Source organism: Rhamphochromis sp. 'chilingali' (assembly GCF_963969265.1).
Source record: "Rhamphochromis sp. 'chilingali' genome assembly, chromosome: 8".
NCBI classification, from domain to species: Eukaryota; Metazoa; Chordata; class Actinopteri; order Cichliformes; family Cichlidae; genus Rhamphochromis; species Rhamphochromis sp. 'chilingali'.
This window is the reverse complement of record NC_137935.1, coordinates 16,826,262-16,839,875: the sequence shown is the minus strand read 5'-3', so window position 1 is coordinate 16,839,875 and position 13,614 is coordinate 16,826,262. Positions and strand designations below refer to the sequence as shown.

At 44.2% G+C, this 13,614-nt stretch overlaps 1 protein-coding gene across 2 annotated transcripts in view; it reads right to left on the bottom strand.

The window, feature by feature from the left end:
- Positions 1-13,614, bottom strand: part of LOC308401839 (protein CASP-like) — a 61,623-nt gene that overhangs the window by 35,778 nt on the left and 12,231 nt on the right. For both annotated transcript variants that reach the window (XM_080890286.1, XM_080890287.1), the window contains exons 2-4: positions 8,551-8,661; positions 4,122-4,169; positions 108-186 (exon numbers count right to left, since the gene is read on the bottom strand). In XM_080890286.1, the coding sequence (XP_080746412.1) occupies positions 108-186; positions 4,122-4,169; positions 8,551-8,661 (238 nt within the window). The remainder of the gene's footprint in view (positions 1-107; positions 187-4,121; positions 4,170-8,550; positions 8,662-13,614) is intronic.

The following is a 13,614-nucleotide window of genomic DNA, read 5'->3' as shown; positions in this document are numbered from 1 at the left end:
CTGTTGCTGCTGTCTGCACGGATGAGGGAAGGTCTCCCTGATTGCAATTCCGGACTAGGGAGGAGTCTACACAAACACACTTGTATCATCACTAAGAGCAGTCTTACCTGGGACATCGATTATTTTTTTGTACACGTTCAAGAAGGCGGCCTCTGCTTCTTTACTCCTCTTACTCAAGGCATCGATCTGCAAGGAGGAAAAATAAAACGTAATTGTTAAACGTCAGTTACCATACACTCCAAAAGCAGGCACATTAATTTAACGGTGAGAGCCGTCTACATATCTGTCTATCCTCACTATGCCTTGGTATGTTGCATGAGATCGGGGCCGTCATGACAGCGGCCACGTTGGTGTTTCCTTCCCGTGAAGTCAGTTCAGCTGTTCAGCCGATGACGGATGCGTTTCGTTTGCTGTGTACGTGTGTTCGTCTATCCGTCTGTCCTCGAGTGAGTGTGCCTAAGTCCTTCAGTCTGTTGTGTGTGTGTGTGTGTGTGTGTGTGTGTGTGTGTGTGTGTGTGTGTGTGTGTGTGTGTGATGGCGAGCCTGTGTGCAAATGTGTGTGTTTGTTTCCCCTCCAGCACACTGACATCATTAAACAGCTGGCTCAGTCTTTCCAGCCACAGCAGGGGCAGATTATTCAGTCAGCTCTTAGCAGCAATACAGTGTGGATCCATTACTGATGCAGCCATTAACACAAGAGGGCACGGCATGCATTCCATCACCGATATTATTAAAACGGACAGCATTAGATTGGATCTATAAGAGATTAATTCTAAAATCATACTGGAGAGGGGAACTTTTACGCTGTTGTCAATGCTGAAACATGAGGCAACGAGCTCTGCCATAGTCTCTGTGTCACACTTCAATATGAGAAGCAGACAGAGTAGGCGAAATGCATCTGAAATCAAGTCTAAATCGAGGGAAACAGATGCCAAATAAAGACATTCAGATGGTGCTACTGTACTGGGCAGAGCTACAGCTGACTACTCTGGCTCACGCACTCAGACTAAACAGCCTGTGTTTCTCTTCCAACTCCTCCAGCACATTCACTGAGAGAAAAGGAATAAAGACAAAAGCCTATATAAGTCCAAATATAAAGTCTTCACATTCCCAGCCAAGCCAGTAGTGTAGTTGATGGGTGGTTTAGGGGTTCTTGCCACTGTAAACAGAGCGGGCTACATGTAATACTGCCTGGGCTCCTATGGGAACCTAATAAATCTCTTCACATGGCTTTGATTCATCTCTAGTTTTTTAGCCGCAAAACATCTGGCCCTGAGTAGGCTGGTGCCAGCACACCACCCCTCCCTCTTTTTTTCATTTCTCTGTGTCTTTCTCCCCGTCTCTCTCACAAATTCTCTCTCTTGTCACTTCCATGTTCTCTGACTCAGTCTTTTCTTTTCCTCAATTTGTTTTTTCCACTGTTAGCCTTTCTCACATGTTTCTCTGTCACACTTGAGTCTCTCTTGCATGCTCCTGCAATCTCCCTCCTCCCTCTCTCTCCAATACTAATATCTCTCGTTCTCACATCATGCTGCATCGTGTACTTTACCCTTCTTCGTGTGCTGTGTGACACTGAGCGATCAGAATCCTCAAATGCATGGCCGCTAATGGGAGATTACAGATACAGAGCACTAATACCTTTCTCACACACACCAACATCAAACCTGTCGAAATGTCCGTGCACACGTCTGTGTGTGTGTTTGTATATATAAGGGAATGTGATCAGAGACTTAAAGTCATGCCACACAATCTCATCATAAAAAAGAAACATACAAAAACCATCACACACACACAGAAAAAAAAAAATTATCTGCCAATGGCACCGAAGGAAGCCAGCTGCGTGACTGTACAATGACTGGGCCAAGGTCAGTGGTACACTAGCTTTATATAGCCCAACATGGGAGGCAGGAAATAGACATTTAATGTAGGACACACCCTACAGTTAGAGGCAGGTTAACTGCAGGACCAGAGCCATTAGAAGACCACCCAGGATTTGCAAATACAACCCTGCTGTTCCAAACTGCAGCTCTTTCAACCAATCCCAATGACATCTGCTATTACATGCTCCCCTGCCCCCATCCCACACACACACACACCAAGCAAAACAAATGAAGTGACACAAATGATACCTCACCAGTATCAGTAGGTTACTGATGAGAAGTGCTTGCAATTGCAAAAAGGTATCCCTGACAAGTCCACGCACACAAACACATACGTACATACGTCAGCACCTTGTGCCACCATCACTCAGCACCACCTTGCTCCCCTATCTAACCCGTAGTGTGTGAAGGGCATCGGGCTGACCTGTGTGTGTATACATATATATCTGTGTGTGTGTGTGTGTGTGTGTGTGTGTGTGTGTGTGTGGCTGGCCCCAGTGGAGTCTGATAAGGGGAGGCTATGGGAAGCAGAGACTGAAGCCTTGGATAATGGAAAAGCTTATCTGATCGATGGACCAACAAGGAACACTGAGTATGCAACATACACACACAAACACACACACACACACACATACATAACCCATTTACCAAACTGAGGCCTTGTGGAAACACTACTGTTATTGGTAATAATTATGACCCGAGGGCATCCACCTTTCAATGACAAAGATTAAACAGAGTATCAAGACCTCCAAGTTCCTGGGCTAAAACTTTTTATTGTTCTGTCTGAGTTCTACATTCACTTAGTAAAGATTCACCCTCCTGGGTAAAATGCTTAAGGATGAGTTACTGTGGGATTTCGACAAGACCTTCTGGCTTCTGGTGCTGTCTTGTCCTTGATCAAAGCATTGAGGGGTAAGCAAACAAAGACGGGCTAAAATTACACATTCTCAGAGCAACTCATGTCGTGGCATGCAAGCGTGCAGAATAGGCGACTGATTGATGGGCTGCTCTAAGACTGGCGCGGGTGTACAGTATTATCTCAATAATCATAAGATAATGTCCTTCTCAGTTCCGCGACCACCCACTACGCGTCTCAGCGTGTTCTGGTGTGCACGCCGTCGAGGTGTGTCAACATGAGGATTGTGGAAACAGCTGACAAAGCCCCAATTATACCGCTGCTGTTTCTATTCTCTAAATAGACTGTGGATCATCAGCAGAACATGGAAGAACCACTATAAATTACAGCATTTTTACATAACCACTGGCTGTGGTTGTTGCTCTAACACAAGAATATGGAAACTAACCCAGTGTTAAACTGTAGCACTCTATGGCCAGTAGCAAAGCAGCCCTGTCACTATCTATTGAGATGATTTTCTTTCTCTGTGTGTGAGAGTGTGTGTGTATGTGTGTGTGTTAGAGAAAAGATTCTGCTGAATGTCCACCCACTCCAACCCCAAATAACGCCCCAGTCTAAACCAGCCGCTTCCACTCCTACCCACTGACTTTCACATATGGGAGCGAACTGGAAATGCATGGCTGCCAGTGAGGAGGAGCCACGATGGAAATGGGCCAAAATGACGGAGGAGGAGGATAGAGGGGGGGGGGGGGGGGGAACAGCAGGGGTATGATATAGCACACACAAAAGTCACCTTTGATTGGTCAAGGTACACAAAAACCTTGGGCAAACTTAAAGTAAACATGCATGTGCCACAATGAGCAAAAATGGCTCATGATTCACCAAATCAACTGAAGAAAAAAAAAAGAAAAAGCAACAACAAATATCCCCCCACAGAATCATGCAGACAAAGTCTGAGGAAATAGCACTCGGTGAGTTGTGACTGGCTAGAGCTAGGGTTTTGTGGTGCCTTTTTTTTTTTTTTTTGCAGGATGCAATTTAAACACACCCTCGGGCAACAGGACTTCATGAATAGGACAGAAAATCAAGAGCAGAGCAGAGCAAAGAAAAGAGGGAGAGGAAAGAAGGGGAAATGAGATAGTGGCAAGAAAGAGAACAGGAGATGGCGAAGTGAAGAGGGGAAAGAGAGAAGTGAGAGAGAAGAGATGATGATTGAAGACAAAAGTTAAAAAAAGAAAAAGAAAAAAAGGCACTGCGAGAGGAAGCAAGTTAGCAGTTAATGAATGTCAAACAGGCTTCATAAAATGCATTATTTGATTACTTTGCTTGGAGCATGTTATGGATATCGCTGTGTCAATAATAATTTCCAAAAATAATCCACTCACCTCTCCTTGGAAGCTCTTAAGCAAAGGTGCAACCTGTTTCCGTAAATCCTAAAAAAAAATAAAGAGGAGATTAGTGAGTATCAAAAACAGAAGAATCAACTGAATATTTTAATCCTTAAATAGCACTAAATAACACAGGGACAAGTGGCAGAGATGCACAAGTTGTATAATGACTATGTAGCAATCGAATAAGCTGCTCAAGCAGTGACCGTTCCTGCTGCTGTCAACCTCAATGAAAAACAAAAGAAAAAAAACAACAAAAAAAAAAAAAAAAAAAAACACTGCGGTGCGTGAGTGATGAACATGATGTTAGGGAGGATGCCAGGTTTGTACCCGGAGGTGTTCCGGCGGACAGCGTTTCTCACAAGAACAGGTGCAGCACCACCTGGGCCACCCAGGGGCAGCGCTAGCGCACGTGAGAGTGAATGAGCCGAGGAGAAGGCCTACCGTTAATGCAAATCATGTCCGCGCACCAAATTTTATTTTATTTTTTTACTATAATGGAAACGCTCCTTATCCTCCCAAGTCCCATTGCATGACTTTCCAGTACAAGTCAGCAGTTTCAGATTAGATACCCGGTCGAGTACGTATCAGGGGAACATGCAAATCACCGTGCTGTTAGCTGAGCCCACATCCTGACAAACTGAACTGGAGCGTATGGTAAAAAGCGCGGCAGAATAGGACATTCTGTACAGGAACACTTGATTCTCACAGTTTGTGAATGCACGCGCACTCTCAAAACTGCCTAATGAAGATGTGAAGTAGGGCAACGACAGATGTGTGCTCGGGAGACTCGGCGCCTTTTAGAAACCCTCTGCCTTTAAAAGCCTAGCTGAGGCTGCAGGGGAACGTGCATCCCAAACTGACCTGGGACCAGTGTCTGGGGCCAGGCCTAATCCCAGGTTGGTCCAGACAGGCCGCTTGTCTGGGGCTGAGGACAGGTCGTGACCTTGGTGACCCCGCTTCATTGTTACCTCATCAGGGGTCGTTGCGGCTGTTTGTCTGGGCCAATTCAATATCCCCCCGCTGAGGGGTAATGACCTGCACCCTGCCCCCCCCTCAAAAAAACCCTCCTTCCCTCTTTTTTCTCCCTCTAACACAGAGGAGATGAAGAGCATGGAGGGAAAAAAAAAAAAAAAGACCCACCCACACAAAACACCAGATAAGTGTCAGCTTCATCGTTTGCATTCTGATAATATTCTAATTTTACATTTCAGTTTCCTTTTAGTTTTTCGATGACCTGCACTACAGCATATTTGGATTCATGAAAATACAAAATATAAACAAAAGTTCACTTGTTTGGAACATCTATGCCCCCGTTTTGCTGCAAGGCAATGAAAATGCAACATTTAAGGCACTTTTCACTTCAGTATCTCACACTTTGTGTTATCATCAACTCAGCGCTGATTCACAGAACCTCTTATGAAAATACAGTAACCAAAAAAAGTAGTCCAGCAATAATTGCCGCCTTTGTTGAAATTATAATATTCAGCTTTTTTTGAAGGAGTCTGCGCGATGAGTCAACTCGAGGCAACCATAAATTTTTTTTTAAGAAAACCAAATCATATGAAGTCGCTCTAACAATCTCATTAACTTTGAGTTTTTAGGTTTTAGTAGCTGTAAGCTTTCATAAATGCTGCAGCAACCTCAATGATTACTTACAATTATTATACTTTTGCATTTTTCTTCTTTCGTTTTTGTGTTTTTGTTTTCGATTTGGTTTATTTTCAGACAGTTTCCAGATGCGGATTGATTGTTTGGGGGAGAGAAAAACGTTTCGTTCTTTTCAGTGTTACTTTTAGTCTTTAATTACTTTAATCTGGAGTGCTTTAGTCACATTTTTCAGAGGTTCAGAATAGAAATACGAACATAAACAAGATTTTCTAAAGGATGTTCATTCACACATGTAGACATCTCAAGTCTCGATAAACACATGGCAGGTAATAAAAGCAAATCAGACCAAAGTGACAAAACCTAAAACTGAAGATTTCAGTATTTTTTTTACTCTATTTTAGTTCGATTTAAGTTTAGCTTTTGTTTGTATTGAGCTTAACTAAAATGCTTCATTTACACCTACTTTTAGCTTTTAGTTAATTATAATAACCTAGTGTAGACTCAAACAAACACACGCAAATACCACACGGCACCAAGCGACTCCTTCTGCTGAACACCGGAGTTTTAAACCCCTCTGGTCCACTCTGCGGTGCTCCACCCCCTGCCCCCTCCACTTCCAAAGATTTATGACCATATAACAACAATGCACACAGACACCATGGTCAATGTGTGTGTGTGTGTGTGTGTGTGTGTAGTGAGGGGAGTGGAGGGGCCCAGGCAGCAAGAGATGGATGGCTGGTGTGTAAGCTGCCGGCAGACAGCAGACAGGCCAGCCCGAGGAATCCTCCAGGGAGTATGGAACTCCCATTCGCTGTCTGTCTGGCCTGCAGCTAAACACTAACATGTGTGTGTGTGTGTGTGCACGCGCACACCACACACACACACACACACACACACACACACACACACACACACACACACACACACACACACACACACACACACACACACACACACACACACACACACAGTTGTTTTACTACCACTGCCTCTGGCTAGCAATCTTTGGGACATTTTACAACCATTCCCACCCTTGCCTTTATAACAGTGTAGTAGGGAAGTCTTGACTAACTAAAAGGAAATTAAGAAGTGGATGAATAATTTAGGTGACTTAGGAAGCGCAGCAAGATGTAGTCTCTAAAAAAAAAATAAAAATTCAACAGCGTGTCAGTCCTAATGAATTATAAAAACTTTGTTTTCACGCTGCATTTCTTTGCACTACTTTCAAAATGCTACAAAAGCCTGCGTGAGTGTGTGTGTGTGTGTGTGTGTGTGTGTGTGTGTGTGTGTGTGTGCGTGCGTGCATGTGTGCGTTATTATGCAGACCATGAGTGCAGTTCACACCGAGTACAGCTCAGCAGACTAGACACAGTCAACGTGGGCCGGTCTCCTGGTTGTTGAATAATGGATCAGAGACGGACTCCCGCTCAGCCTAATGCAGTCTGATCTGATGTGACTGTGATCTCCGTTGACTGGTGCGGACCACAGAGAGCTGACAGCCCGCTTTATAAGCTGGTCAACCACACACATACACATGCAGCCACGCAAGCGATGGAAAAAAACAAAACAAAAAAAAAAAAAAAACGCGGCTCCTCAAATGCACACAAGACGATCGGGGCATTTTTAATCAAGCGCGGGCCATCACACGTTATGAACCAGCCTGTTTGGTAGGCAGCCTTGATGCTTCTGTATTTCCAAACGCCCGGAGTTTTAGTGCTGATTCCTATTGAGGCTGTTACAGCCCTGTAATGAATCCTGTCGCTCGTCTGGCCTGGCTCAGATTCCTCCTCCACATACCAGGGAGATGCCAGGGGCCACACAGACGCCAGAGGAGCCTTCCTAAATCACAGCCTTGTTACACTGATGAATGTGTGTGTCCTGTTCTGTGATCTAGGCTATCTGCCTCTGTGTGTTTGTGCCTCTGCCTTCTCTGCATGTTCTCTTTGTGCATGGCTCCCGCTGCCTCTGCATGTGTGTTTCTCTCCCTTTGTGTCTGTCTTGCCTCCCTGTGTGTGTTGTTAGCTGTGCGGTTATACTTGGAAATGAGATTAGAGATGAATGTGTAGGGTGAAGTGAAATTAGCATCCTTTGTATGCAGGTACAGTTTCCTCCCGTGTATACTCCTCTACAGCGGGTGGGCTACATGCTGAAGTCAATAGTCACAATCCCCATCCTGTGGTAACTATAATAGGCCTACTGTCAACTCCGCGGAGAGTTGACAATTTTCTATCCACTGTCTACTCCGTTCATACATAATTCATGCTGCCATCAATAATTCACCATGGTGACATTACCAATAATAACACAACAATACTTTGTTTTTGCTGTGAGGTTTGAAATATGTTGCCTTGGTTACAGAGATGAAACAAATATTCCCTGGAGGAGTGATGGGAACACAGGAACAGGACAGAATTCCCTCCTGATCTCTCTCTCTCTCTCTCTCTCTCTCTCTCTCTCCTGCTCTCTCCTGCTCTGTCACTCTCTCCTTGCCTCCCTCTCTCGCACGCACACACACTCACCGACCACACTTTCTGCTCGCATAAAAAACTAGGTCAGATAATACAAACTCCTGAGGGGTTTTCTGTTTTGTCTCTTTAGGATTTCAGGGAAACTAATGGAGAGACTATTTTTGGGAGCCAAGCCCGCATCTCTGTTCCGTCTACTCCTCTCAGTAAATAATCACGGCTACATTTATGAAGAGGAGAGCAGACACCGAGAAACGCCGAGGCCAAGCGTGATTGTCAAAAGAATTGCGGGGCGCACTGTACGCGTGGCTGTGTGTTGGTGCTCGCCTGTGAATATCCGATTTTCTCACCTCTGGAGTGTTCTTCTTGAACTCGCGGCTCAGGTCGATGAGTTTCTTCCTGGACTGTTCGCTCTCGTCCTGTCTGTTGGCAAGCTGCGTGGCGGTGACGTCTAGTTCTTTCTGCAAGACAAACAGACAGGTTGTTGTTTTTGTTAGTTGCATTCAACATTTTATTACACTTATCACTACTGTAATGGTCATTATAATCGTAATCATTGTTATCAATTACGATTAAAAGATGGGAGCTGTTTTATGACTAGACTGCAAACTGTTGGACCTATTTGCTTTGCTGATATTATTCAGAATGCTGCAGTAGGCCGAAAACACGGCCACAGAGTAGAGGTTTCTAAAAACTAAACCTTTGATGTGCTTCAGCTTGTGGCCTTCATTGGGGTCTACACAAAACATATTACAGCCAGTTTTAAAAATTTGAGGCATAAAGTAAAGAACAAACAAACAAACAAACAAACACACACATATGATTGGTTGCTTTGTATTTTAAATTATTATTTTTGACCTATAATATGTCTGTGACCACTCAGGCCTATCAAATCATAAAGTTCCACTGGTTTTGCTGGAGCATTAACCTGTTCAGAAAGCAGAACCACAACACCAACGGCCCACCAAGGAAAAACCTGACGGCCTTTCACCCTGGCAGTCAATCAGTTACCGCTCTAACCACTACTAGTAAATGCCCAGGCATTTCAAACCAATTATTGACTACCAGGTGACTCCTCACCACATAACAACAAAAACACAATTATCAACAGCAGCAGTTGTCAAGGCTGAACGGAGGTCCCACCTTCGTCCACATCCATTTTGCACTGTTATTAATAGCTATTTATGGGACTTGTTCCAGCTGATGGGCCGTGTGCTGACATTAACAAGCCGTTCAGGCCTTGTAAAGATTGTATCTCCGCTCTCCGCTGAGTGTGTGAGAGTGCTGCTGGATTATGTTTCGGCTGGATTCTTGCTCTCCGTCATGCTCGCTCCCTCATTTTTCCATACTCTCTACAGATCATCTACTCACTCATTCAACCAGCAGTTCCTTCTCTTCAGTTTAAATCTCTCTTCTGCCTTTGCCCCGCCTCCCCTTCTCTCTCCCCCCCCCCATTCACCTCCTGTGAGGCCGCCCACCCTTGAGAGTGATTAAACGCTGCTGAAGGGCCGTTATGCTAACTAACGCACTAATCATTTAATACACACATTACCACAGGGGCCCTTGTGGCTCAGTCTGCTGACAAGGTCCCAAAACACACTCACGCACACATGCCCACCTCCCCACTTTGCCTATACACCCCACCCCCAAAAACACACAAGAAATTTCAACCCTCTGAAGAAACAGTGTGATCAAGAACTAATTAGGAGATTTTTTTCCCCCTCCATCAGCATTACGTTTAATTCCCTGACCAGCCGTGATCTCGTTTTAACCACAAACCATGAAAAAGTATAACAAATGGATTCGGTCGACTGTCCCCTGCAATGGATTTTATGCAGGAGAAACAGGATGTTTGGGGAGAGAGAAAAAAAAAAAAAAAAACTGCTCACTTGCTTACATGCCATCTTGTTCTCACTGCCCATGGAGCAGTTGATGTAGCAGCCTGTCTGCCCATGGCCATGGAGCAGCTGCACTATCTGTTAGTGAACTCGAGCGTGCGCAGAGGCTTGTGCATCGCTTGATGAAAGGAGGAACCTGATAAATTTTAATCATGTTAAATTAATTGTCAAAAACTGAATGTTCTAGTTCATGAACAGTGGTGTAATTATTGCATTGGTAAAGATTAGCTACAGGAACAAGAATACAGGGCCCAGTATGTTCAAGATACAAGGATCAAATTGATATGACGACGATATGATGCATGAAGCCTTGTTTTTCTGATCAGCGTGGACTATAATCACTCGCTGAAATTTTATTTTAAAGCCTGATGTGAATTCAGCTGGAATTGGCAGCAACGAGGGTAAATTTCAGTGTATCCCCGAAGTGTGGTTGCTGTTAATCATCCCAGCTGTGTGATTAGGCACATGGAATACATTTGGAATACATTTGGAAAACAGAAATACTCCCTCTGCAATGATGTGATGCGAATTCTGCAAATGTGAAATAGTATGGATGGCCGATAGAGCGTAGGTAACGTCTGAATAAGCCCATTACAACTGCTTTCATTTCTCCACTCTTATTTCAACTGTGGGTTTACAGAGATCATAACTTTCACACTGCATGGCTCCTTTGTTATACACTGCTGTTCATTTGTAGCCTTTCACAGTCACTGTAAACGCAGGGCTTATAGTATTGCTTACTCAGATGAAGAAAAATCCTGCAACAACATTGTCTTTTTATTGACAGGAGCTCTCAGGATGCATTCCGATATGCACATTAGTCCACGAATTTTATGCAAAACGGTGTTGAAGGAATTCAACAAAGCAGGTAAATCAATTCATTTAAGCTGATCAATAAGATCCGTTTTTGTGCTCATAAAAGTGAAATATCCACAATCCTCCACTAGGGCTCTGCTTTAAGAGGTCATGTGCCAATCTCCAACGCCCTTGATTCTGTCCAATCCCTTTCCAATACCCTGCATATATCCCAATGTGTTACCAAATCCTCGCTCCAAAAAAAGAAAAATTCTCACTGCTAAGCTAAATAAACACATCACACATGAAAGAGGATTGATTCATGGCCAAGTGGGCAAGTAATTATGGGCATGGTCTTAGTTTGGGGGGAGAGAGGAGGGGGGGGGGGGGGGGGAGACATAAAAAAGGACCCTCACACTCAGTCAGGTTTTGACTATGCAGCAAACCCCTCTGTCCACATCAGCAGACACAGGCAGACTTTACACTCATCTTGCACAATCCCCGCTGCCTGCTCGTTACACACACACACACACACACACACACACACACACACACACACACACACACACACACACACACACACACACACACACACACACACACACACACACACACACACGACCATTAGAAAACCATTAACATTTCTATATTAAGCTCAATTTTACTGCACATGAAGTTGTCATGTTTAAGCACGTTAGTGAAACACTGAACAAACAGTTCTGTGTTTTCTCGGCTGGATGCTGTTTTTGTATGAAGTGGAAAATTAAAAAAAATTATACTGAACACTGGTGAGGTCTTTGATTCCCTCATCCTCCTTAAAATATATATAAAAAAATGCTTCCAATGCCCACTTCTTTCTTTCATTTTTGTTTCTAAATCAAATTCAAACTTGTTAAGTTTCTCGCATTGGATGGTGTGGACTACAGGAGTCAAACTGTCATGCCACATTTCCATAGGGCAAATATATTCATAGCTGTAAAATGCTGCCGCTCTCTTCGCCATATCTCCAGGTTTCCTGGGAAGTTAGCTTGTTGACCAAGGGTTAAAAGAGGCGGACACTTTTTCCACAATATGAATGTTAATGTATAAACTCTAACCATCCGAGCTGCCTGAATTATTTGCAGTTAGGACTGTCAGTGCTTAACCAGTCCAGCTACGTGATACTTGCTAGCATGTACTCTGGAGTTTATGTTACCGTCCTGACTAAAGATAGCAGATAGCTAGATTAATAGATGGCTAAATAGAACCACGAAGACCCTTCATTTTCATAATGAAAAGCATGGTGACATGTGTCACTATCTATCCGAGTCACCACAGCGATCACAAACAGCAACAGCGTGTGCAGACTGGCAGAAAGGAGCGGGCAGTGTCTTGGCAAGTTTCAGAGCTGAACAAAGAAGTCAGAAAGGACAAACATGGCAGAAAAAAAAATCCTAAATAAAAGAAATCTAAAAGTGAAGATAGAAAACCGGGTAAATGAACACAATCCACATTTTGCATTACAAGACTCAAGAAGAAAATGCATTTCCTTTAGATAATGTAAATACTTCAGTGAACAGCCTGCAGACAACCATCAAGCATGAAAAACTGCTGGGTTTGGGGCCTTCAGGCTCAGCCTCTGAGGTCAACACTCTCTGGCTCTCCTTGGCTCGACTTTGAAAGATTTTACTTTTCATTTAAGAGGGAAAAAAACTACTTAATATATTCTATAACTGCTCATTACAACACCAGCGCTATTTTTGAATCTGCACTGTCTAGTTTTTAGTCGAGGAAGGAACGTGGTCTGTGCAGGGGAGCATTAAGTGGGCTGTAATGTCTGTGTGATTGCTGTAACAGCCCTGCTTGGCTTGGCTGGACTGGCCCACAGCAGCAGTCCCTGTCCTGGTTCATTTGGTCGTCTGGTCAGCTGTAAAGACGATTGGAACAGATTGCCAACACTCCCTAGAGAGACTTCAACACCGACTTGGCCAAGAAGCCTCTTGCACACTGCTCCACACGCGTGTGCTCTCACATGAATGCACAGACAGGCCGCTGCAGTAACTTGGGGAGCCCAGTCTTTCCACATTCTTTTGAACTCCCGTTTCAAAAGAGGAAGTCTGCTAACATGTTCGCCCGGCGGAATTTGGCACGGGTAGCCGCGTTCGCAGCGAGGAGGAAGAGGCTGCGCTCGACATGAAATGAGCGTCTCTCCATCCTACCGCTGCGGTAATATTAGTAATCGCTGATAAGAGTCACGGGTAAACAAATCCCATTACCAATGGCCATCAGACCCAAGGTGTATGTATGTGTGTTCATCACTCCTAATGAAATTCCTTCCACTCGTCTGCAGGCAGAGAGAGGCCTTCTATCTGACTAATTCACTCTAATTACTCTAATGAGCCACAGGTGATGATACAGTGAGACTGATTAATTAAATGGGAGGCCCCAATCAGGCATGTCTTATTATGCCAATCATATTGACTACAGCCTAAATGAGATAACAGGAGACAGACGCACTTTAATTGAGGTATCAAAACTTTGTGGAATTTCTTTTGCCCTCACGCTCCGACGATGACGAGACAGATAGGCTGGTGGAATGACAACAAAGTTATTGTTATGTACACAGTGTGAAGTCGATCTGCAGCTGCCGTCTGTGCTGCCAGGAGCGTACGGTGACCAGGAGTGCACGCCGAGGAGAGAACAGCGCACAAGGATTTGCTTCAGCTCCTTCTCTGTAGAATA